General features: G+C 36.1%; 1 protein-coding gene across 2 annotated transcripts in view; it reads left to right on the top strand.

Annotated features, from left to right (window-relative positions):
• Positions 1-25807, top strand: part of NXPH1 (neurexophilin 1) — a 279576-nt gene extending 253769 nt beyond the window's left edge. For both annotated transcript variants that reach the window (XM_079151498.1, XM_079151499.1), the window contains one exon: positions 23264-25807. In XM_079151498.1, the coding sequence (XP_079007624.1) occupies positions 23264-24025 (762 nt within the window). In that variant the 3' untranslated portion in view covers positions 24026-25807. The remainder of the gene's footprint in view (positions 1-23263) is intronic.
• The last annotated feature ends 718 nt before the right edge of the window (positions 25808-26525 follow it).

Genomic DNA, 26525 nt, shown 5'->3' with positions numbered 1-26525 from the left:
AGTATACATTAAATATCTCATCTAGATAATAAATCTTCATGTCAGCAACTATCACAACCTTACCAGATTTCATTTTCCTACATTTTCCTGACACTGTAAGATAGTAAGTAAATCAACTTCTCTGACAAATGAGCAAGAAGTTCAAACTCCTTCAAAAAGTCAGTCAATATAGGTAGAGGGCCCACTGATTGAAGAATTCTTTCCTTGTAAAATGTGTCTTGGGAAGATACAAAGAATTAGATCACCAGTATCCACCTTTGGTAAGATTACAGAGGGATAAGGGGAAGAGGAAAAAGCACAAATGAAAAATAAAATAATAATATAAAAAATCATAAGGCAATAATGGCTCTGAATCAAATCATTGCTCTGTACCAGCTACCTTGCATACATTTTCTCACTTATTTCTTTTGTCAGTCCTATGGCTATATTACTAGCATCCTTGATTTTGCAGATGAAGACCCAGAGAAGTCAGCCATCTTGCTCACTGTCATAGTGCTAGTGGATGGCAGAGCCAGTGTTTGAATACATGGCTCTAAATTTTAAGCAAGGTCTCCTTTTTCATTTCACTAAAATTATCATTTTTTAAATTACAAATAAAGTGATTTGGGAAGGTTACACAGAGTCATGATTTTAGGAGCAACTAGAGCAGTGAGAAAGAAACACAGGTGAGTTGGGCATGGCAGTACATTCCAGGTGAGAGAGATGATACACTCAGCACCACAATGCAAAAGCGGCACATGTGGGACAGTGCACAGGGGTGGGAGATGAAAGGGGATGCATCCCTAAATTAAGAGTACTAGTAGGATTGAAATCCTGGTGGGGGGAGTTCAGTGCAGGACACAGAAAATGTGACTGAAAGTACAAATTGACATGATGATGTCTTATGGATGCTGAGCAACAATGTTAGTTTCACGTGGCAAAGACATAGAAAGGAAAGCATACGGGGAGAAGGAGCTAGCATTTTAGATCTTAAAAATACAAGAGTGCAAAAATCCAAATTCTTACATCTTTCCATATAGTTAGTGTAATAATATGAATGCCAGCGAATTTCACACTCCCAACTTCTATATTGTACTCTTTTCCATATTATGTACCCCCAAACCTCAAGAAACCCGTCCCATTATGTATTTCTTGAAGTACCCCTGAATATACCTTTACTCCACAATTCTTTTTTTTTTTTTTTTTTTTTAATTCTTGGGAAGGGAGGTTAGCTAATACAATTTTCCTAAAACCTTGTACCCTGGGATTAGGATTAGTGGATGGAAGTGGGGGGTCGAAACGCAGCAACATTGTTTCATAATTTCATGCCCAGGTTACTTTGACAAAAATATTTGCTTAGGAATTTTTTGATCCAATTCACTGTAAAAAGCAGAAATTGAAAAGAGTTTAACTATGTTATAGAAGAGTAAATATGGAAGGATATAGAAATTTGAATGTGTAAAATGTTTTTGTACTTTTCATTCTATTTTAGTCACTTTTAATTCCCCGACTTTCAAATGGGTATACTGAGATGTATCTTTGTTTCTTAGCCAAGAAACAAGAAACAATGAAGAATAAGCGATTTTAAAAAATGGTGGGTATTCAGCTAGTATGCACCAGTGTTGACATATTTAAATACTTATGCAATCACTGGTAAACAGTCATGAGCAGAGTTTATGGAGTGTCCTCCCATCCCCACCCCTGCCATCTCACTGTCCTGGGTACTCAGACTTCTGGCATGTCGCCCAGGATCATTTCTTCTCCCCACTAAAGTCCAGCACTTAGATGGTTAACTACAAGGAGGCTCCAGAATACTGACCTGGAGTTCTATACCCACCTTGGTGTTGTACAATTGTTCACTACTTTGAATTTTATCCCAAGAAATAAGAAGCACAGGTCAGAAGTCAAATGTAATTGGAAATGTATCCATTTCTTCTCTTGCTCAGTTGGCCCTGTTCCCTTCATACATTTTCAAAGGACCATGAACATATGACTTAGAATGATACATCCTTTCCTTAAACTAAGAGTGCTTCTTAAACTAATGCACTAATTCCTTACTTCCTGCCCTGATTTTATGGGAAAATGTCAAAAATAAGTAATTAGTTGATTTCTGTGTATGGATATGGACCTAAAAAAAGGAGGATTTATTATATTTATTTCCCCAGTTCAGAATAGTACTGGGTTTGATGAACAATTTTCAACAAATTAAATGACTAATCTTCAGTGAGTCAAACTCTGCAAAATGTTTCTAGCATGCAGCTGAAATGAATGTTTTTAATGCTGTAGGTACACCTGAAGACACTTCTGAAGCCCTATCATTGAATTAACTTGAAATTTGACCACTAGTTAGGGATCACCATCTAAGTCTCCTTTCTGAGTTTTTGATTTTTTACTGAAGAGTCCACAATGAAGGTGTCTGTATTCTCTAGGCCACAGGTATTGGAAAGAATCTGTTGAAATATTAGCCACACATAAACTCCAATCTTAAGGATGCTAGTGCCTTCCTAGTACAACTTATTTTGTTCTAAACTGTTAATATCATTTAATAATGAAAAACTTCTTGATTTTATATCATTCATGTCTAATTTAAAATGGCTTAGAGAGTAATGGATTTTATATCTTTCTAACCAATATTAAACCACAAATAATTTAAATTGAATCATGTATATGTAGACATCTCTTTCTATATATATACTATTTGTATATTCACTCAAAAATTAAGTATGTGTACGAATGTATACACATATGCACAACCTTACTGATATACATTAATTTTGGCTTACAGGATCAAGGTTTAAAAAGCCATAACTATTAATAGCTAATAATACATGCATGTGATCTTGGCACAGTATTTCTTTAGGTGCTTATAACATTTCTGATGATGTGGAACTGCTCTTGTTTTGCATTTCTCCATGAAATGCATTTTTTTCTCTCTCAAAATAGAGTATTTATGCAGTCATACTTACTGTGAAAAAGAGACCTTTCTTTGCACATATTATATGTAAAGCAGACTTGAACCCAGCTTTTGATGAAAACATAGTTGTGTGGCCTTCTAGCTCAGATTTAATTGCATTTAAAATTCCTTTCTGCACCTGTACTGAAGATCACAACCCAATATTAATAAAGTAGGCTTAGAGCAGTGTAGCACCTAAGCAATTGGTTCTTGACAAACGTTATTTACCTAACTAGAGTTTCATTTCAGAGTTAACATGTCTCTGTGCTACTTGAATAAAGCACTCATCTGAAAACTCTGTTAGACGTTTTAACCCAATTTAATTTATTCCCTGAAAGTTTAATCCCCTGCTGAAAAGAGTAGTTGCAAATTTTCCAGAGTTACAATTCACTGAAGTGAAAAATGTTTAATGACATCATTGGTCCTGAGCTTCAAGAGTTTAGTTAAAAGTCTTCCTCAAAATGTAAAATGGGGGGCAAGAGTTAATAGGATATTTTATATAGTTACATTTCAATCCTCTTCCAAATCTTTCTAAAGTCACTTGCATCTCTGCCATTAAAGCTGTATGAAATGAGTTACTTAGACGTCTCTCGGGAGTTGGAGTAGGGGGGGGAGAAAACACTTAAATTTTAAACCACAAAAGCAAATCTCTTCTGAGCTTTGACATTTAAGTGGCTCATTCAGTCATTTTACATTTTATAAAATTCTTTTTGTAATCACTTCCCCAATCACAGCAATATTAGGTGCCAACTGTCCCCAGTTCTCTCCTCAGCTGTACATGACAGCAGTCTCCAGTTCACAGCACAGAATGCTTTGGCACGCACATGCCATCAACCCAGACTTGGGTTTTTACAGTAAATTATGGAACAGAAGTCTATTTTATGTTATTGAAATATTTTTGGTTTGACTGCCAACGAGTGGGGATGAAAACATGGGAGGAGAGAAAATAAAATCTGAATTGACTTTGTTTTTGGCACCGTAGAAAGCATTTTGCTCTCCTTTATAGACTCTTAAAAACCTAATTATTCATTTGGCAGATATACCTCTATAGCACAACTGGATAGTTGTTTTAAAATATGCAAAGTGCAGATTTCGGAGTTAATAGAAGATAATGACTGCTTTACAGCCTGTCAGGTCATGGCCTATTTGGCCTGGTTACAGAGATATTGCTCCATGGTTCAGCGCTCTGAGAGCTGGTGATGGCTCCAGTCCAGCAAGGTGTCGTTGACATAATAAAAAGTAAGGGTTTCTCTGAAACTCTAATGGGATGCTCTGTAAAGCATAGATCAAAAATGTCATGACTTTGATGGCACAACCCTGATGGGGATGTTGGGTGGTATGTTTTTTCCTGTGTTACTAAAATAGCAGCAACAGAAACAACCAAAAATCTATGTGCAAAGTCATAATTTCACATTCTAAAACTAGGATTGTTAATAAAAATTATATTATGTTTGGAGCATAATCACTTCAAAAAGATAAAAGCTCTTTGGTTGCCAGAATGACTTGAAAAGTTCCCATTTAGACACTTCCCATTGGCAGGGGCATCTGGTTTGATGCAGGGTGAAAGCTTTAGCCTGGATCCAAGTCCTACATTCTTAACACTCTTAACACTGTGCCTCACTACCTAAAATGTGCAATTTTTTATACCTGAATTTAAATTATGAAAACAAAATTCTCTCATACAAAGATAAGTACATGGATCAATACAGCCATCTTGATGAATAAAACTTAAAATAAATATTAGCAGCTATCATTTATTGAAAAGTAACACTTCAGATGCATTTTTTTCTAATTTCAAAAATAGTGCTGAGACAAGGGTGTTAATATCTCTAATTTAGAATGATAAAATTTAGGTATAAGGGATTATGACTTTAAAATTAATTGTCATTTGACTATAAAGTCCCTGCTGGATATATAACAAGTATCTATGTACCTGAGCACCTGGTATATCATGATCTGCTTGTTAACTCCTTTTGGGGAGTGATGATTCAGATTATATTTGAACTTAAAATTCTACATCCAGGATGGAAGTCTGAAAATACCTCTACTTGGTCAAGAGTCCATTCTTGATTTATGTCCATTGAAGGAGCTGAACCAATGTGATGCATGCTCTTGTTAAATGGCAATAGGTTGTACAACTTGTTTTTGTTTTTGTTTTTTTTTTTTTTTGTGATGGGAGTAACTGCAGAACAACCTTGTAATTTTAGGTCAGAAGAACAGAAGATCCAGGACAGAATCCAAATGCTGCTTCCCCGGACTTCTAGGGAAGTCTCTTAGGCAGCAGGCCTTGCTTTCCTTGACTTTCAGTAGGTTACTGATGTCTACCTCTCAAGAGGGTTGCTGGAGATCAGTCCACTCACAAAATGTGCTAATGTGTGATGAAAATGATAGACACTATTAATATTATTTTTAAAGTCTTTAGTTTAGTTTGATGTTTTGACCAAAAATGGATGATATACAGAATGGTGGTTCCACATAAATATAAGGAAAAGAAGAATTCCTACCACCTAGTGATGCCACAGCCCTCCTAATGTTGCAGGAAGTGCATTAGTCATGTACTTGTGGTCATGCTGGTGTAAGAAACCTACTGCACTTCCAGACGCATAAAAATATAATGGCACAAGGTGTTGAGTTTGATCAGTAACCACACACACACACAAATACACACCACTGTGTACTCTACATACTTGAGAGTGAACATGAATGACTATGTTACTGATTTATGCATTTACTATCGTATAATTTTATCATAATTTTTCAGTGACTTCTTCCTACTTATTAAAAAAAAAGTTCATGGTAAAACAGTACGCTGTGTTACATTGTCAGCAGATTAATTCATCTCTTGTTTACCTGTCTCTTGATTGCATCAAGAGGCCACATCATCACCATCTACGTTTATCTAAATGAACTGTGATGTTCCCACAATGACAAAATCACCTAATGATGTAGTTCTCTGTCATTAAGTGATACATAACTGCGATGTTAGCCTCAAACTTGATAGATCAGTTCAGTGAACCCAGAAAATAGATTTTTTAAAAACATTAGCCTCATTTAACCAAACTGTAAAATGAAGGGGCCCAGAAAATGACATGATTTAATGAGTTTATTGTCATTAATACTAAAACTATGTACATAATGCAAATTAATTACCTGTAAAATCACATTAACTAGTCTAAATGACTTATGAAGCTATGATTTAACATAGTAACTATAATATTCTCTCTGCAACTACTAAAATCATGGCTTCCTAAGCGCTCAAATCAAAGAATATGTGCTCACTGCTAATGTCTTTGTCAACCTGTAGTTCTACAACTTTTTTACAAAATGATTTGTGATTGATATCCACGCAATCCAAACTGGAGCACTTTAGAAATTATCAAGCTTATGTAATTTTTCTTCTGAACTACTTTAGAACCTCTGTAAGGGCAGAATATGATGTCTCCACTTTACCCTCAAAGTGTCTCAGAAAAATACATGCATACATCCATATATGCCTACATGAGAGAGAGAGAGAGCAATGAAGTAATGTGATGGAATGAAATCAATTGGTGAATCTACATGAAGGGTATAAGGAAGTTTCTTTTAACTTTTGGTAACTTAGAAATTTTTTCAATAAAAATTGCAAAAATATAGACATGAATGCTGCTTTCTGTGCATATTCTAATTAAGATGGACTTTCTTTGCAGTCTATTTAAAGAATCAAGATTACTTGGAGAAAGATGTTTTAAATTATAAATGCATTTCTTAACTATTCAAAACCAGCCTCCACTTTGAAGAAAAACACATAAATCTCATGCCTTCTTTTAACATAATATAGAACCACAAACATTTTGAATAATAGGTGGTACACTTGGAAAGTGCTGCTTAATACCGTACACATTCAACCCCATTGCCAATTCCAACACTGTCCTCAGTATATATTATAGCTTACACTACCCTGAGTTTCCTTTAGTACTTCTGTTGAGAATCACTGACCACTAAGGTTTATAGCAGGAAAGAGGCTCCAAAATACTAAAACCTTTATCCTTAAGAAAGTAAAAAGTAGTGATGTATGTTATATGGAGAGAGTTACCTTACAGATGGATTTGAGATGAGCAAAATAACTTCTCTGAGATAATTTTGGAAAACAATTAAAATCATAGTTACTTAAATTCTTACTGATGAATTTGTTTGCTTATTTATTTTTCCAGAATGGAAGAGAGAATATGACACACTTTGTTGTTTTTGTTTTTGTTTTTTTCCTTCTTAAAATAAATCTTCTAAAAATAGGTTCTAATGGGATGTTTGGAAGCACATGTGAAATACTTTCCCTTTTAGAATCTGCAGAATAATTCCCTTTGTGTTATCATTTTGCGTGGCTGAGAACCTGTGACAATCAATGTGATTCTCTCCTAATTCTTGTCACCCTTCACACTCAAGCCTGGGAAGGGCCTGAGCACAGGTTTGTGTCCCCGGTCAACCTAGAGGCTCCTGAACTGTACTCACAATGCTCTGGGTTAAATGCCTTTTTGTTTCAGAGTTGAAAATTGAGGGCAATGTCCCTTCCTTTTCCACATTTAAGAACCTCTTCTCAAAGGTGTGCCAGTTTCTCTTTTTTAAATGCTACCCACTGATTTCCAGAGTTTGGTAAACTCTGAAGAAAACAGTAAGGAAAACCTTGGAACATGAGGAGTGGGCTGGAGGTGAAGAAGCTATCACCACAGTTTTGAACTGTCCCTGATCTTCTTGGTAGCCTTACACAAGTTACTTCAGCACTGTGGGACTCAGCTTTCCAAGTATAAAATACTTTCAAAGGCCCCTTCCTGCTTCAAATGACTTGTGGTTCTAATAGTCATGAGTTTTCCGTAGATGACCACAAAGCAAAAGTGTCACAGTCAAACTGTGTTTGTTTATACTTTGTGAAGTCTATAGAGTAAAACCCAAATGCCTTCCAGCCTCACATTTTTAATATCATTTTAATTTATGCTGTTAATGGATACTTTATAGCTCCATTTTAAGCCTTTGCAAACATAACCATAAAATTGGTTCTACTGCTTTACATTTCAAAAACTTACTACATTTCCCAAGTAAATAGACATTTGTGCAAAGAAATAGACTAACATATGCCTAACTGCCTGTTTCAAAGTCAAATTATTATTTGTCAATACAAGTGTCCACTTGAGGATTACAACCAAAATGCCCCCAGAAAGTTTAGCAGTCTTTGTTGAAGGAATTTTTGCTTTTAGAATTCCATCTGTACTTCTTTCATTACCATCTTAGATCAAATTTCTGGAAAATTTAAGAAAGAAAATCCAGGGCATGATGCTAATTTTCTTGCAATACAAGAGAACATGCTCATCATTTCACCAAGTTTTTCTCACATTTGTAAAAATACAATTCTATGTTCATCACCATTTTTGCTTTTAGTTGCTCTTCCTCCAAATTGAAGGAAAATAAACTTATTTGGGATTTTTTTAAGTGTTGCATTCCCGTTTAGTTATTGTGACCTGTAGCAGTCAATCATGTTTGATAAAATTGGTAAAATATCACTTTTTCTCTTGCATTACTCTGCACGTTTACAGAATTACATAAAGCCCCCATGAAGGATTATAATATAAGCACATTTATGTATGCCATAAAGTGAGCTGATTATCTGCTTATAGGGCATGCTCATCTACAGAGTGATGTCATTGTGTGTGAGCGGCACTCCACTTCATTCAACTGTAGAGTACCTACTTGGTATTGTATAATGTATAGCAAAACAAAAACAAAAAAGAAACAAGCAAATGAAACCTGGGAACAAGGCATTAGACGGAACTCCCATGGAGATGATAGTTCAAGGTCCAGTGAAAAAAATTTTGTGTGTGGGTATATTCCCATATATGTATTGCATTTATGAAGGAACAGGACAGGATTCTAAAAGAAGATTTGTGATTCCTATGGAAAAGAGGTTTATGCTGAGCAAAAAGATGAAGAGCTGACTTAGCAAAAGGGAAGAGGTAGCTACAGCAAGAAGGAAATGCAGCCCATACAAAGGACACATGAAAATGTCTGATGTGACCAGAATCAAGCGACCAAAGGGAAGAGTAGCCAAGATGAGTCTGGAGACATTGACAAGTACTGCATTGCTGCAAATGAGCAAACAAATATAAATATCCTATCATTGAGCACACCCTGTATCAGGAACACAGGGCTCAGTATAGATTCTTCAGTTGGCCAGGGCATCTAGTAGTTGTTCTTTGAGCAACAGCATCTCCTTACTGGTCTCTGCAGGTCACAGAAGAGGTGGCTCCCAGGAACTGCATCAGCCAGCAGTTACTACAGAGTTTCCTGGTCCATGGTCTTTATTCAAAGTGCCCTGGGACCCTTAACTCAATTTTGACTGACTTTCAGCAACTTGAGCAGACTGCAGACATGTATCCTACCTATGCCCTCTAGTGGCAGCTGGAGTATTACCCAGCTCCTTTGGAGAGGGTAATTAAACTATCTCTCAAAAACTAGGTGTGTGTAGGCACCCACTGGGGAGAACATTCTCTGATGATAATCTGTTCTTCTTTTAATTCTTCTATTTTAAGGTAATTAAAAGAAGTGAAAGGGAACCTTCCATATCTGACTGCTTATTAGTTTTTACCCAACCTCTTTATTGTGAGTTCTCACATGGCACCTTTTCCCCCTTAGCACCTGACTTTTAAATATGAGATTCTCCACGCCATGTTTTAAGAAACTGGGAAGAGGGAGAGGACTGGTGAAAGACAGACATCTCGTCCAGACTCATGGAGCACAATCACAGCTGACAGAGATTAGACTGCAGTTACCCAATGCTAGGAATCTTTAAAGAAAGCATGTTAGTTTAGGAATTTTCAAGGGAATAGTTCTTTTGTAGAAAGAATAGTACTTGAAGTTCTCTCAGCAAAAATGGTGTGTCTTCCCAGAGCTGTGCTTAAGAGCTCATTGTGGGACCTGATGCTCTAGGTTGGATATGTTTTTAACACCTTTTGCTCTAACCAAAGCATGATTTGAAAATATGTATTTATTAAATATTAAAGTTTTTATAAAACTTCAACTCCAGCACCACCAATCTTTGCTGAATAAATGAGGGAGTCCATTCTCTCTAATAGTCTTTCTCTTTTTTTGGGAAATACCACTGAAGAACATTGAATTTACTTCTCTTCATATCATTGGAGAATACCAGTTCATAGGGCTTTTATAGGAGTGTGTAGGGACTGCATTTCCAGAATTTTTGCCCTTTTTTGTATTTGTGGTTTGATTGACTTGTTGTCCACCCTGCCCTTGGGAAACTCTGAGCAGTGTCCATACACTGTAGCTGGATTAAAAAGAGACTTGAGAAGAATTTTTTAATGAATCCAAGATCTAAGCATTCTACAGCTGATATTTCTTTGAAACTGGTCTCCATCAGTTCATTTACATAGTGATTCTTCCTTTAATTATTGAAAGTTGTCCAAATCAACCTCTGGATTACAGAGGGTGTTAAGCAGGCATTTGCATCAAAAAACATCAAAGTCACTATTTTCTCAGGAATTTGAGTCCCTATTGTATAATTGTGATATTGTTACTCAGTATGTTCTCATATACCCCTGTCTTATATGACAACGTATGTACACATGGGTTGCTGGAAATAGGGTTGGAAGGTGTCTTTGTCTGTTCATGTTGCTATAATAGAATATGTAAGTCTAGATGTTTAGATAGGAAAGAGGTTTATTCTGGCATATGATTTTGGAGTTTGAAAGATTCAAACTTGGGTTACTGCAGCTGTGAGAGTCTCATACTGTGTCATAACATTGAGGGTGACATTACATGGAAGGAGAACTTAGAGGTGAGCAGCCCATGCAGAGAAGGTCAAACATGGGGTGTTCTCATTTTACAGCAACCCATCTTCAGTAACTAATCCAGTCTGTGAGACTAACCCACTTCCATAATGTGCATATTAGTTGTTGATATTGAGTGTAGTGATACGTCCTTTCAGGCCCCATCACTTCAAGATTTCACCATCTCCAAATACATTGGGGAATAGGTTCTAGCACATGAATCTGAAAGGCACAAGACATACCAAAAGCATAGAAGAAGGTGAGTCAATTCTTTTTCATTTTGTTTATTCTAGACAGATCTGTACTTTATTTGACTTTAAGAAGCTATAAACTTGTCCATTAGCATTCACAAAATAGGCCTTGTAAAGGACCATCACTCATGTTGACCTCTGATTCAGATAGAGAGAAGCTATCCCTACATATAGGACATTTTTCTTTTGTTTAAAGACATCTGGATTTACTGAAAAATTCAAATCTTTTTATGAATAATGAAAAAATGATGCTGTAGTGGCTTCATTTTAGTGAGGAAATAGTCTCTCGATATGTTATTTTAAACATTTGGTTCATTATTATAACCATGTACCCAGGGGCCCTCACATAAGATACTCCTTATAAATTTTAAAAGAAAGTAATATAAAATATTAACTGTTTTATCAGGGTTATTTTATCCTTGTAATGGAATGTCATACATTTATTAACAAGAGAAGCAACTTTTGCAATGCAAACCTGAATAATCTGTAATTATGTTTTGAGAGAATGGCTAAGTGTTGTCATGAAGACTAATAATGCTTAATTTCTCATCAATATTAATGTGACTGTGTCGAAAGTTATGTGTGTGTGCGCGTCTGTTTATAAAGTGAGCGTGATGGAAGGGTAATATTTTCACGGAATTTTATTTATCAGTAGCAGCAGTTTGTGGTTCTTCACAAAGCATGTTTCCCCCCAGTATTAAACAACCAAGAATATTTTCATGATAATTTTCATAAGAATAACTACAAAAAAAGATGGAAAGGGAAAGATATTTATTATGGTTTTGCAAACTTGAGAGGAGTGCAGTTACTCATAATTAGAATCCTCAATATGATATTCTAATGGAACACTTAGTACCCTGTATTGGAAATGTGCCACCCTTCAATGGCATGGTGACTTCATCTTAGTGTAACATACCTAAACTTCTTAGCCATTTGAGGATATTTCAAACAGTTAGAAACTGCATATTTCTAACTTTTGAGGATGCATGGAATGTCTAGGCAGACCTATGGGTCTTCTCTTAAAGATATGTTACATTATGGCCCATATTTGCCCTTACTAATTTTAATATAATCAGTGAGGTCTCCTACTACCATCCATATCTAACAATGTCCATAGATTTGTTACCATCATAATCACTTCCACTTCAATGCATTTGAACCATTTGAGCACATATAATGTCTTTACTCAGAAGACGGGAATAGAATAGTAGTGTGCATTCTTAAAGTCTCGTTGTCTTTTCCTTCATACTTACATAACAACTCAGCACAATAGCTCTCATGCACTGAACTCAAACTGTATATAACCCTAATATTCAACATTTTATATGTAACACCTGTATTTGTGCCTTAGTATATAAAAAACTAAGAAATTGCCTATGTATCATTTTCTCTGATTTTGATCCAGAATTATGTGTGCATATGTAAACACACACACACACACACACACACACACACGGAGTTTCCAATAGTTTGTAAGGCAAGAACAATAAATATACAGGTATGCATTTTATACTGTGATATGTGCTACAAGGAAAGCATCTTCACAAAAACCCAATGAGTTAAAGTATCATCTCCATTTTACCTTTGGAGAAACTTAGAGGACATTATACTAAGAGAAGTAGTACACACAGAAAGACAATTAACTGCATGATCTCACTTGTAGGTGGGACCTGAAGAAATTAAACTCAGAGAGAGCAGAATGGTAATTACCAGGGCCTAGTGATAGGGAAAATGGGAAGATTACAGTCAAAGAAAACAAACTTCCAGTTATGAGATAAATAAATAATGATGTGTAGCATGATGACTATAGTTAGTAAGAATGTATTGTATACTTAAATATCTGCTAAAAGAGTAGATCTTCACCCGAAAACAATGTTAATTAGGTGAGGTCATGAATATGTTAATTAACTTGATGTTGGAAATCATTTCATAATGTAAACATATATCAAAACATCACATTGTATACCTTAAACATATACAATTTTTATTTGTAAACTTTACCTTGCAAAAGCCTAAAATAAATTGATGAAAAAAATTAAAAGCAAACAGAAACATAAGTAACAACAACAACAACAACAACAACAAAATACATTATTAATGATAAGGAAGTAGCAGAATTTGGATTGAGACCTATGATCTCTGATACAAAGCCCATTCTCTTAGTTCTTTTCAATTCAGCTTCCCAGCACCTACTGGGTTAAGGAAGAGGCAAAGTTCCTTTTCTGCTTTTCCCCTGTTCATGAAGCACTGCTTTGTAGCAGAAGGAACTGATGTATTTTGTTGTTGTTGTTGTTGTTACTTGTTTCTGTTTCTGTCTTTCTGTGTGTACTACTTCACTTAGTATAATGTCCTCTAAGTTTATCTATGTTGTTGCAAATGACACTTTATTTAAGGGGTTTTCTTCTCCCTTAAAGATGCATAATAATCCATCTTGTGCATGTGTGCATGTGAATTTTCTCTATGTATTCAATCATTGATAAGACACTCAGGTTGGTTCTATAGCTTGATTACTTAAATGCTGCAATGAACATGGGGATGTGTTTATCTCTTTAGGATACCTTTCCTTTGGATGTGCACCAGAACTCGGATTGCTTTATAAAGTGGTAGTTCTCTTTGTAGTTTTTTGAGGAATCTTCGTTTTTCATGACTTATGATCATTACCATCTCACTGACATTGCACAGGGGTTCCCTTTTCTCCACATCTTTACCCACATTTGTTATCATCTGATGTTTGATAATAGCCATCCTAACAGGTTGAGGTGATATCTCATTATGGTCATGACTTAAAAGAAGCAATGTATTTTTGATGTTCTAACTCATTTCCTCTGGTTTCTCACATATAATACAAGCATTCAGGGTATTGTCAATGAAATGCAATCTCCGAATTCAAAAGAGAGAAATCGCTGGAGGCCACATGTTCGCCCCAAATCTTGGATTTTGCCTAAAGAGTCTATTTTTCGCTATTGAAAAATGATGTAGGTAACAATCTAAACCATGGTGTGAACTTGTTGAATGCTTTCTCTATGCTAGGTATGCTCTCCCTCAAGGTACACAATGGCATATTATAGAAAACATTCATCAGAAGAAGTTTGCAGTCTTCTTGGGAGAATTTTAGGAAAATGAACCTAATACACAGAAATATCTGCCTGCTTTTATCTAAAGTATTTAAGAAAGGAGTTAAGAAAGCCTGGCACATGTGGCTCACCATGTAAAATTTCAGAATGCTTAGGATAGAGAAAATCCTAAAATTTGTGTATCTAAATAGAACAAAATGAATTAAAGAAAGAATGAATATTTATACCAAGTATACATCTGTGACCAATAAAGACATTTTTAGGCATGGATAATTCAAGTTGTTTATCCCATATGAACTCTTTTGGAAAGAATCATACAAACCAATACACCTTGAAAAATGAAAATCCTACACAAGAGGGATATTTGAAACAATAGTGAGCAGAGGAACTAGTAGAATCAAGTCTAAAAATAACTATGTGACCTGACTTTGAAACAACGTAAGAATTAAGGTTCTTTCACACAAAAATTATATAAAAAGTACAAGTCTGTTATATTCATAGTATAGAATTTTATATTCCAGTTTAAAATAAGGATGAAATGTATCTGCATATACTAGCAGACAAGCATATCTAAGATATGTTATTAGTTGGAAAATATATAATATAATTTATAAAATATGATACTGGGCATGTAAAATATGTACAAATAAGAAAAAGGTGACAACATTTAGGAACAATGTTTATCAAAATGTTGACAAGTTTCATCTCTGGAGGGAAGGCTGAGACCATTATACTGGAGTAGTGGGTAACGATGACAAAAGGTTTTCAGTTTTTATTTAATAAATTCCTGCAATAGTTGGATGTTTTGACAAGTATATATTTAGGTAGAATCTATGATTAAATAATTAAAAACATAAACGACATTCTGTGGAATAACCAAGAATTAGCTTGTTCATTTACCAGTAGTGATCAGTACATGAAAGCTCTAATTGAACTTCCAAATTTTCATCTGTAAGCTGAAGTTTGTGTGTGTATGTGTGTGTGTGTGTGGGGGGGTATTAAATGAGATACAATGATATATCTAAAATATTAATCACAAAATCAGGCAATTAACCAATAGTAGTTAATATTGTTCAACAGATATTTAACATAGCTAATCATAAAACTGCTAAAATGAAGTTGTCTTTGGAGCAAGGCTATTTTGTTGATTAATTATTCACTAGTGAGCAATATTGTCTAGGCATCGATTTGTTTAAAATTTTTGTTTGACTTCAAATATTTACACATTTGATGAAATAAATACAACATTTTAAAAGAAGTCTTGATATTATTTATATTGAACAATAATGGATCAACAAAATGCACAGGTAGAAATTAAGGGGCATTTCATTGCTCTTTTACTAAAAGAGGCACACAGATGTCCAGAGATGCCTCTAGTTGGAGATAGTTCGTAGAAAGTAGTGATCATTTTAAGAAAGCCAGTGCATAGTGACATGGGAGTGAAGGTGAGAAATGGTTTATTCTCCAAAAGTGCTCTTTCAGCAGTCTTTTTAAAGATAGCTTATTGACATGTTTGGAATCCCATAATGAAAAGTTAGTAGATGAAGCAGTGGGAAAGTGTGAAGACATATAAAGAAGGATCTAGATGAAAGCATGGCAACTCTGCATGTGTTCATAGTCCTTTTTTTCTCCCTAGTCCCCCACACAGATCCCATTCCACATACACACACGTGATGTTAGGTCCAGGCTCTGTCTCTGCTTAGGTTTGAGAAAATAGCCCTTGTCTTTGCTCCTACTTTTGGATGTTCTCAAAAAACACATATACTTTAAATCGCATATACTTAATGGTGTTAAGAATCTTTACGATGTTCAACTTTTCTAAAATAATGAGACAAATGACACTTGTTCTTTGTGGAAATGACGTGATTGGACTGGAGAGAAGCTCCTTTAGAATGTGTGTTGGCCACTTTTGACATGGAAAATAATATTTGGTTGGGAATTGTATTTGGTGTTTTCATTGTAATATCATAGAAAAAATATTATTAGAATTGTAGAATTGTGTTAATTAGAAGTTGTGAGGTTTTTATTTTGCCATCTTTATGCCATAATCCTCACCACTTCTCTTATCACTCAGTTATGCTGACAGCAAAAGAGCTTGGGCCAACCTTTAGAAATAAAATCTTTTGCTATATTTGTAAAACCAACAGCTGAGGGTGCCCTGGGTATAAGGTTTTCTTTTACATTGATGTTGTTTGTTCAGTGAGGTTCAATGTCTATGTCAGTGTTATGCTTATGTTTACTTCTTTCAAAAATGAAAACCCTTAAGATGTAAAGAAATATGATAGAAGGAGAAAGTCAGTGATTCTTGATTGCATCTGGGAGTAGGTGTGTTAAGTAGGTTGCTCTTCTTTTTCATTTTGCATGACCTCTTTACCTCTGCAGACATCTAGCTTCTAATAAGGTCATTCGTAGTTGACTTGCTACACCTGCACAATATCATCCACTCACACTACAAAAACATCATTGCTACCTCCCTCCCTTCTCCAGACCCGCAAGAACCGTGTTACCATTTACCTTTTGGATGGCATCATTAGAATGACATGCAGGCACTTCAGCCTGCAGTGTTCTCATGGGATTTAATTTCATTCTCCAGGTGTCTTCTTAGCACTGTATTTGTTACAGGTGCAAGCAAACTCACTAATTATCAATATTTTCATGTTTTTTTTCCTTGTTATTGTGTGATACTGGGATCAAATCCAGGCCTTGTGTATGCTAGGCAAATCCTCTATAACTAAACTATATCCCCAACCCTTTATAATTTAATTTTGATATAGGGTCTTGCCAAGTTGCATAGTCTGGCCTCAAACTTGCAATCCTCCTGCCTCAGCCTCCAACATAGCTAGTATTATAGGCATGTACCACCTTGCTCATATTCATGTTTCTCTTTAGCCAATAAAGCATCCAGTTTAACTAATCCTCTCTCTGAAATATCTCTTCTAACCCTATTTATTTGTTCTGTCTGTTTTTCTTGGCCACTGCTTAGTTCAGGCTCCTTGGTCTCTCAAATTAAGTATTGCAATTATTTAACTAGTCTCTCTTCCCTCAGTGTCTTTCTCTACTAATTCCCCTTCAGTGTCCAACCAGTGATTCTTCTAGAGCTAGGATAACCTACTTGAAAACAAAGCAAAAAAATATTTAGTTGTTCCCTGTTACCTTCAAGTTTAATATTAAATAAAGTTTTAGCAGGACCTTTGCAATTTGGCCCTGGCCTACCTCTGCCAAGTTCTATTTCTTCTCACTAGAAAAATTCTTGAAGTTCCACAGAAAGGAACTTTTTTCTTTCTTTCTTCTTTCCTTCATTATTTTCTTCCCTTCTCCCTCCCCTTCCATTCCTGCCTTCCTTCTTCCTTTTTGACTTTCTTTCTTTTATTTGCTTTTTCTATTTGACAATTCAAAAATGTGTGTATATATATATACAGTATAGTTTACAATATAGTATTTGGATATATTTATATACATGTACATATATATAAGGCACACATTGTGAAATGGCTAGATCAAGCCACTTAACACATGTATTGCCTTACCTATTGTGTGTGTGTGTGTGTATGCATGTGGTGACAATACTGAAGATCTACTCTCAGTATGATCTCACTTATATGTGGAGTGTAATAAATTTAAAATCATAGGAATAGAGATTAAAATGGTGGTTAACAGAGACAGGAGTGTAGTGGATGGGAGAAGTTTGTCAAAGGACACAAAATTTCAGTTAGATGGTAAGGAGTTATTTTCCACTCTTACATTTGACATGTCTCTTTTCAGTTCTGTGCTTTTGGTTAGTTATGTTCCTTACATTTGGAAGAACTCCTCTGACCTAGTCTCTACCTGGTGATCTCCCAAGTATTTCTTAACTCCCTGATCTAAGGATCCTCTCTTCTGTTGCCCTTCTCTTTCTACTGTGACTATGACTTCTCCATGTGTACTGCTGGTAGCATCACACTGTGATTTGCTTAAATGATCCCCATTGTGAACTCCTTGAGAGCAAGAGCCACGTAACATTTTGTCTCTGTGTTTCTCTATTTAACTCAGTATTAGTGGCATCTCACTACCTAGATTTTGAATTAATGGAACAAAATTAATCTGGGTCCTTAATATTGAACAGATCTGGAGCCTTTGCTAAGGACCCTTCCTGGTTTTTCATGATCGATACTCTGTTTTAGACCTGCCCAGCTCCTCTCCTAATCTCAGTGAGAGTGAAGGGAGGAGAGAATGAGAATATTCAAGATCGTGCTAGTAATTATAGCTGAGACCTGCTTTGATGCTGTACTCCAGCAGATGTTCAGAGGCCTCTTGACTCTCAGCACTGCTCGCTGCTTTCACGTTGCCCCATAGAAGGCAAACGCCGGCATTGTGTTTGGTAGCTGAGCTATTTCACAGTTGAACTTATGCCCATCCTTTGTTAACTGGAGCTTTGCTACCTATTCAACCTGCCATATTTGTTAGGTTGTCACAGCAGCCCTTTCAGAAATATATGCTTTTTTCTTTCCCTTTATTTTCCCAGTATCTCAGTACACATTTGATTAGGGCTCAATACATGTTTATGGGTTAGTTAAGAGTCCGTTTTTAAAAATGAGTTTAAGTGTGTTTTATTTTTGCAAGAACACTTACCACATCTACCCTCTTAAGCTTCCAAGTGTACCATACAGCAGTGTTGGCTGTAGGTACAGTGTTGACCAGCATATCTCTAGAATTCTTTTCATCTTGTTTAACTGAAACTTGAGCTCTGTTTACTCCCTGTTTTCCCCTCCACAACTCCCAGTATGATTTATTTTTTGTTTGCCTTATATTTGTGGTTAAGCTAAAGAGAAATTTTCTTACAAGTGCTTTTTGCTCTCAAATGCTCTTACAAGATATTCATGTACATAAGCTATTCCTCCTGGGGTTTCTATGAATATCTAATGACAATAACAGCTAGTGATACTAACGGTGAACACTCCCTACATTCCAGGTCCTGTTCTGAGAGCTTTAAGTGAAGTGTCCTATTTAATCCCCGCAACCACCCTCTGAGGGTTATGGGGGGTATTCTCCCATACTCTGTAAGAGAAATAGTCAGGTGACTTGTGTGCAGCACATAGCTCTTAAGGATCAGAGGCTGGTCTGAGACTGAGATAGTGTATCTACAGAGTCACACTCACAATCTCAATAGTTGTAAGAGGAAACTTAGAACCAAACAACTTCTATTCTGCAGGAAATCAGAAGCTGGTTTGCCTGTCTGAGTTGTAGAATCCTTTTGAATACAGTGACTCTTCCTCCTTGAGATTGTATCCCCTACGTTTGTGATTTTTCCCTTTTACTTCCCATATTCTACTGATAACTTACATTCTAAGCATCTTCTCTCCTTCTCTGAGGCAAGTTCAGTATTGGTTTGTTAGCTAGAACATCACAGAAACAGTTTGTTACAGCCCTGTGTAGCTGCTGAGGTGTAAGTCCTAAGCCACTACCAGTACATACCTGTATTTGTTTTTGCCAGTGGGAAACTATCTAATTCCAAGGAAATTTCAGGGAATATGCATTTTTATACTAAACCATAAATATAAGGATTGTGATAAGGACAATGTAATTTAATTAGGAAATTACAGATTTGGTTGTTTAACCAATCTTATTAAAACAAATCACACACACACACATATACCCCACACAAACCTTAAAGATTCGTACTACTCTTACCAGTTAATGTTAATTTTAAATTTCATGCTACAGTTACTCTGTGTTATAGAAAAATACTATATTTTGAAGTGCACTTCATTCAGGGAATTAGCAGGAAAATTTTAGTTGTTTCTATTCATTTTGTAATTCTAATGAAATAATATTATCTGTGGGTCTACTATGGATTTCCCTTTTGGTAAAATAGTAAAAGCTTCCCCACAATGAACTGGCTTTATCATAAAGCAAGGAGGAAAGGAGGAAAATTGCATGCTTTTTCCTTACACATTTCTGTACATAATTCTTCTCTCCCAAAGAATTCCCTTCCAATTTTCATCCCTTTAGGACATGATATCCAGTCAATGTTGAAAAACCACTTTTGCTAAAGCAACCAATTTGCTATTATTAGGCATTTATTGCTTGAATATGCTCCATTTCTGGAATAATGTTTGGCATAGTGAGAATCTGTAAGCAGGCAATTTCTCCTCTGGGGAAAGAGGAGAGATACCAATGCAAGGGTTAAGCAGAAGTGAAGGAGAAGTTACCTAGTGCTAAAAGAAAGTTGGCAACAAGGACTGTCTTTTCTCAAGTCCCAGCATTTTCTCCAAGATCAGAAGTGGACTATGTAATAGGTGTCTTGGGCTCCACACCAGGGTGTTTGTTCATATCTGTAGGTGGTAGGTTTAAAAATTTGAAGAGTGACTGTGTGCATGAGACTGGTCTGTGCTTCCTTAGCTATGACCCTACATCCCCCCCCCCCCATAATTTGTCCATTCTTTCTGAGCCTCATCCCATCCTTAGGGTGTGATTCTCAATTGTTCTGTGCTTGTCTCTTCTTTGGTAACTTCTGCACACAAAGGCCCTCTTTATCTTCCACAGAGGCATTTCTGTTGCCTTGGGGATCACATAGCAGATACATCGAGATGCAGGCTAGCAAACTAGTTGAGGGAGGTTTGTGTAAGCCTATCCAGTGTTTCTATCTTGGCTTTTTAGTGTACAGATGTAGCATGTAAACTCATAATAAAAACTTCATTTTACCTTAGATGCAATGAATTTTCCTGGGGATAAATTTGAAAGATTTCTTAAACTCAGCATTGTTGGGAATAGACCAGCTTTGATTGGTATTCTTTCTTGGATGGAAATAGTCCTATATCACTCACATTGTCTCAGAATGAACTGGACAAGGAAGAAACTACTTGCTAGCATGTGGTGAATAGCTCATTGATCCAAAGGCATTTGTATAAAAGCAGGATGATAAGATTGAAGAGACTTTCTTTCCAGATTAGATTATCAAGACCCTTTGCATCAATGTCCCATTCCATCCAGATTCCAGTGTTTGGCTTCACAATCTCAGGTAAAGCTACTCTTAGATCAAATCTCCATATGTAGCATTTGGTGATCTTTCTCTAATTGTCTTCAAACATCACTTTGGGATTCATAATAACAGTTAAGTTTACTGTGATTTTCACATGTGCTAACCACTATTTTAAAGTTTTACATGTCTTAGCTCCTTCAACCTCAGGACAACCTTATAAAGTAGACAACTGTTTTAGTCATATTTTTTTGCTGCTGTGACTAAAAGACTAACCAGAACAATTTTAGAGGAGGAAAAGTTTATTTGAGGGCTCACAGTTTCAGAGGTCTCAGTCCATAGACAGCTGGCAACATTCCTCAGGGCTTGAGGTGAGGCAGGACATCATGGCAGAAAAGAGTGGTAGAGGGAAGTGGCTCACATAATGATCAGGAAGAGAGAGGCTTTGCACACCAGATACAGAATATATACTCCAAAGACATGCCTCTTAATGCCTACCTCCTTCAGCCACATCCTATCTGTCTTCAGTTACCATTCAGTTAATCCCATCAGGGAATTTATTGGGTTAAGGCTCTCATAACCCAATCATTGTTCCTCTAAACCTTCTTGCATTGTCTCAAACATGGCCTTTTGGGGGATACCTCACATCTAAACCATATCAACAGCATTGTTACCTTCATTTTACAGAGACAGGAAACTGAGGCAGAGGGAGGTTAAAGAACTCTATCACAAGGGGGCACAACTTGGAAGTGGTAGATCTAGGAAAGAATCCTAGGGAGTCTGGCCATGAAGTCCGATGGTCTTGCTCCTCCCGTGGTTAGGATAGATTCCTTCCAACCCTGGTGGCTGATAAAAAGAAATTTCTAGTCCAGGGTATATCATAACAAAAGGCCTGCATGGCTAAGCCTATAGAGGGGTCTCTACAATGCAGCTCTAGTTCTTAATGGTCTGACTTTAAAAAGTTTTTCAGGAATCACCTTTTACTTTGATAACAGTTTATAAGGAAACTAGAGAGTCCAATGAGGCTGTGAGTGGTAATCAGAATCATGTCTGACATAGGCCGTTTCTCAGGACTGGTTCTCCAGGAGCCTGGAAATGGAGGCTCATAGTGAAAGTTGACTTTTTAATGGGCACCTGTAGACTTCCCTCAGCATCCCTAACCTAGACCAGTCAGTCTGAATTTTAAATGGTTTACTTGTATTGGCTGTTTTGACTCCTTTGGGTCCTCGGCTGTAAGTCCTCTATGTCAGGATCAGAAGTCACTGCTTTAACTTTAGGCCAGTGAAGCCATTGGGACACTCTTTCCTCTGAATCTCTGGTTTAGTTGATTAACTAGTTCTTCCAAAAGAGGGAAGATTGGGGTTTTAGGAGAACGCTTTTTTTTTAATACAACTCTCACGATCTAACCTGAACTGACATTTTGTGTGTTGTTTTGCGTCTCTATTATCTCTAAGACATTGAATATTGGATGTCTTAATTTATGTTCCTATTTCTAGACCATGTTTTAAGTTCATTTAGATAAAACATTATGGGGCTGGGGCTGTGGTTCAGTGATAGAGCACTTGCCTAACATGTGTGAGGCACTGGGTTTGATTCTCAGGACCACATAAAAATAAATAAAGGTATTGTGTCCATCTACAAGTAAAAAAAAATTTAAAAAGATAAAACATTACATCTCATAGCATATGCCAGATGTTTAAGATAATAAACATATTATTTTATTTTGGTCAGTTAAAGTATCTTGGAGTCCCATGCAAAATTAATTTTTCAAACGACTGTGGCATGAACAATTGAAAATCTAGAGTTGTTAGTTAACATATTTCAGAGAATCACAGTTTTAAAGTTTATGGTAATTTTGAAGAAGAAAAAGAACATCATGATTTATAAAGTTTTATTTCCAATGTATTAGGATTTTGGTGTTTAGAAATTGTTAGTTTGATGTGTGCTTGAATTTAATTGGTTTTCTCATGCTAGGTGATCTTTTTCCTCCACTAGTCAATGTTTTTATATATACTTCTAGGTCATGTTTAGTGGATTTCATCCACCCACACCGTTCCCCTTCTACTATTATATAAAAATAGAAGTGGCATTTTGTTACATCTTAATAAATATTGGCTAGATACTGGAGGCATTTTAAAAAAGAAAAGTGTCATTTAATTCTGAGCCTTTGAGAAAGGGCTTGGATCTCTGTGTTAGGTGATCTCAGATGCAGAGATATAAATGCCAATTTTCTGTTCCATTTCTAGGTTACATGTGCCAATTTAACGAATGGTGGAAAGTCAGAACTTCTGAAGTCGGGAAGCAGCAAATCCACACTAAAGCACATATGGACAGAAAGCAGCAAAGACTTATCTATCAGCCGACTCCTGTCACAGACTTTTCGTGGCAAAGAAAATGATACAGATTTGGACCTGCGATATGACACCCCAGAACCTTATTCTGAACAAGACCTCTGGGACTGGCTGAGGAACTCCACAGACCTTCAAGAGCCTCGGCCCAGGGCCAAGAGAAGGCCCATTGTTAAGACGGGCAAGTTTAAGAAAATGTTTGGATGGGGTGATTTTCATTCCAATATCAAAACAGTGAAGCTGAACCTATTGATAACTGGGAAAATTGTGGATCATGGAAATGGGACATTCAGTGTTTATTTCAGGCATAATTCCACTGGTCAAGGGAATGTATCTGTCAGCCTGGTGCCTCCTACAAAAATTGTGGAATTCGACTTGGCACAACAAACCGTGATTGATGCCAAAGATTCCAAGTCCTTTAACTGTCGAATCGAATATGAAAAGGTTGACAAGGCTACCAAGAACACACTCTGCAACTATGACCCTTCCAAAACCTGTTACCAGGAGCAGACCCAAAGTCATGTGTCCTGGCTCTGCTCCAAGCCCTTCAAGGTGATCTGTATTTACATATCCTTTTATAGTACAGATTATAAACTAGTACAGAAAGTGTGCCCCGACTACAACTACCACAGTGACACACCTTACTTCCCCTCTGGGTGAGGACGAACAAGGGGCTGAGACTGAAGCCTGAGGAATTAAAGGTCATATGACAGGGCTGTTACCTCAAAGAAGAAGGTCACATCTGTTGCCTGGAATGTGTCTACACTGCTGCTCTTGTCAACTGGCTGCAAATACGCTAGTGGAAAACAATCTGATGTAATTTCTGCCCAGTCAGCTTCATCTCTCAGTAATAGTTGTAAATCACCACAGATTTTAAAGTCATACTTGAGGACACACTCTCACATGTAGAGGTACACAAATGCACACTCATGCACATCTCAGCTTGCATCTATCATCTGTTGAGAGGGCTTTCATTGTCTGACTCATAATGGTTCAGGATAAACTATCATCAAATGAAAGGATCAACTAGAAAATGTTTCTAACACTCACCATTATGGAAATCTCTTTTAAAGTCTTGAGTCCATGCTAATCAATAATCCCCACTCATGCATTCCTACTGCTTGGAGTAGCTGTACTGGTAAATAACTACTGTAGGAGTATATGCTTGTTAAAATGGAAAAATGTGTCTTTAGAGCTCAGTATTCTTTATTTTATGAACACAACAAAGTGTAGTAACTTTTTCCCAGCATACGGTAGGCACATTCAAGGTGATACAAGATGGCTCTTTTTTTTTTTTTTTTTCTTTTTTTTCTTTTTCCTATGGAAGGAGCCTGTTTTCAGTAAAGATGAGCAAACATTTGGAATTTACATGTGGGCAGACATTGGGATTACATCTTTCATTGCCAGCCATTGGACATTTGCGAAGTTGAGACCAGCTAAGGCTGTTTAAAACAAGTTCTGATCATTATATAAGAAGGGAAATGCCAGGCAGACACCATGTAAGTTATAAGTGTCTGTCTTATCTTTACTACACATATTGTAACAAATTCAATATCCTAGTCTTCATTTGTATGAATGGTTTGTATTGTACATAGTTTAACCAAGTGTTCTTTGAGCTGCTTATTAATATTAAATTGTACTTGTCTCTCTGCTTGTTATTGGTTAAAAAAGAAAAAAAAAGGATATGAGGAATTCATTTTATCAATGTAGCTGTGAACTCCATTAAAAAGACAAACAATGTACAAAGCATTTATTCAGCTCAAGTATTGTTGAAAGCTATACATATACAGCATTACACTGTCTGTATTTAGATATTTTATTTCTGGACAAAACAAAATGTACATAAAAATAAAACACTTAAATTTGAGTTTCAATATGCACTGTGTAAGATGGTGATTTAAATGTTTCTGACAAGAAGAACATGCTGGAATACAGTCATGGATTTGCATCTCATGTCTTTAAATTTGTATAGAATTATCTAAATTGGTATTAGTTGCCCAGGCAAAACTACTTATTTCAATCTCAAACCTGGGAAATAATTGTGGTATACAGCATTGCACACATTTTTGGTTTTATTGTCTTGCTAGTTAGTCAAGAAAAAAAAAAAAAACCCATAAATGGACATAGGAGACAATCGAGTTCTCCTAAATTTAAGTATAAGTATTGAATTTTTTTCCTGTACAGAGTCTTTACTTAGCAGGAAGATTGAAGTGAAGGCAAGTCAAGATGTCTGAAGATAGTGACTGCATTTCCCTAATTGAACCCAACTGAAAAAATCGTGGGGACAATAGAGGGCTTCAGTCTTTAATTTATGTATAGCAGATGAGATTAAGTTTTCTACGTAGCATTGTTTTTGGACATTAAGTTTTCTTAAAAAAAAAAAAAAAGAAAAAACAACTAACTGCTATACATTACTCCAACAAAATAAAGAGGTAACATAAATATGTAAGGTCACCAGTTTTAAAGCCATGAAATTGGGATTGAGATGTGAAGTCTCAGAAGTTAACCAAAGAAGCCAAATTAAGAACACTGATCTATTCTCATCTAATACATGTTAGGGATAAGTCTGTTTTCATATAGAAAATAATATAAATATTACAGGGGAAAAACATAGAATTCTAAAGTGAGAAGTCAGTAACTTGTTTGACAAGTGAGTTTCCAACTGCAGATGAAACATACATCATTCTGTTAAATGTCCATCTCTAAAAGTCCTCCAGTATATCTGGATAACCATTTATATCCATTTATAGATGAACTTGCCATGGAATTTGGAGGCTAATATTAGAATAGACTGTCTGTGGCAGAACAGGCAATAAAAACTTCCTGGGTTCCAGCTGTTGGATGTACTTGCCAAGATAAATTTTATTATTTTGGAGTTTATTTATCAACATGATCAAAAGTTATTTGATGTAGAAAATAAGAGAGTGAGAAAGGGAAAATCATTTTTTTCTTTAAGATCTTTGATTAGTGGCCTATGACTTCATTATGTGAACTGATCCATCCTTTCATAACCCAGAATTCAACATGAGATGAAATAAGCTTCAGTTGCCCACCTCCTCTGCTTTCTAACCTCCCAGTGAAATAATGTGTTCAAATTTTTACAAATGTACAGAATACAATGACTTGGATTGTTTTTCTGTAGTTTTTCTTTAGAAGAAAC

This window comes from Sciurus vulgaris (genome assembly GCF_902686455.1).
Source record: "Sciurus vulgaris genome assembly, chromosome: 8".
In the NCBI taxonomy this organism is placed as follows: domain Eukaryota; kingdom Metazoa; phylum Chordata; class Mammalia; order Rodentia; family Sciuridae; genus Sciurus; species Sciurus vulgaris.
Note: the sequence above shows the minus strand (reverse complement) of the source record. Positions and strands in the feature narration are given on the sequence as shown.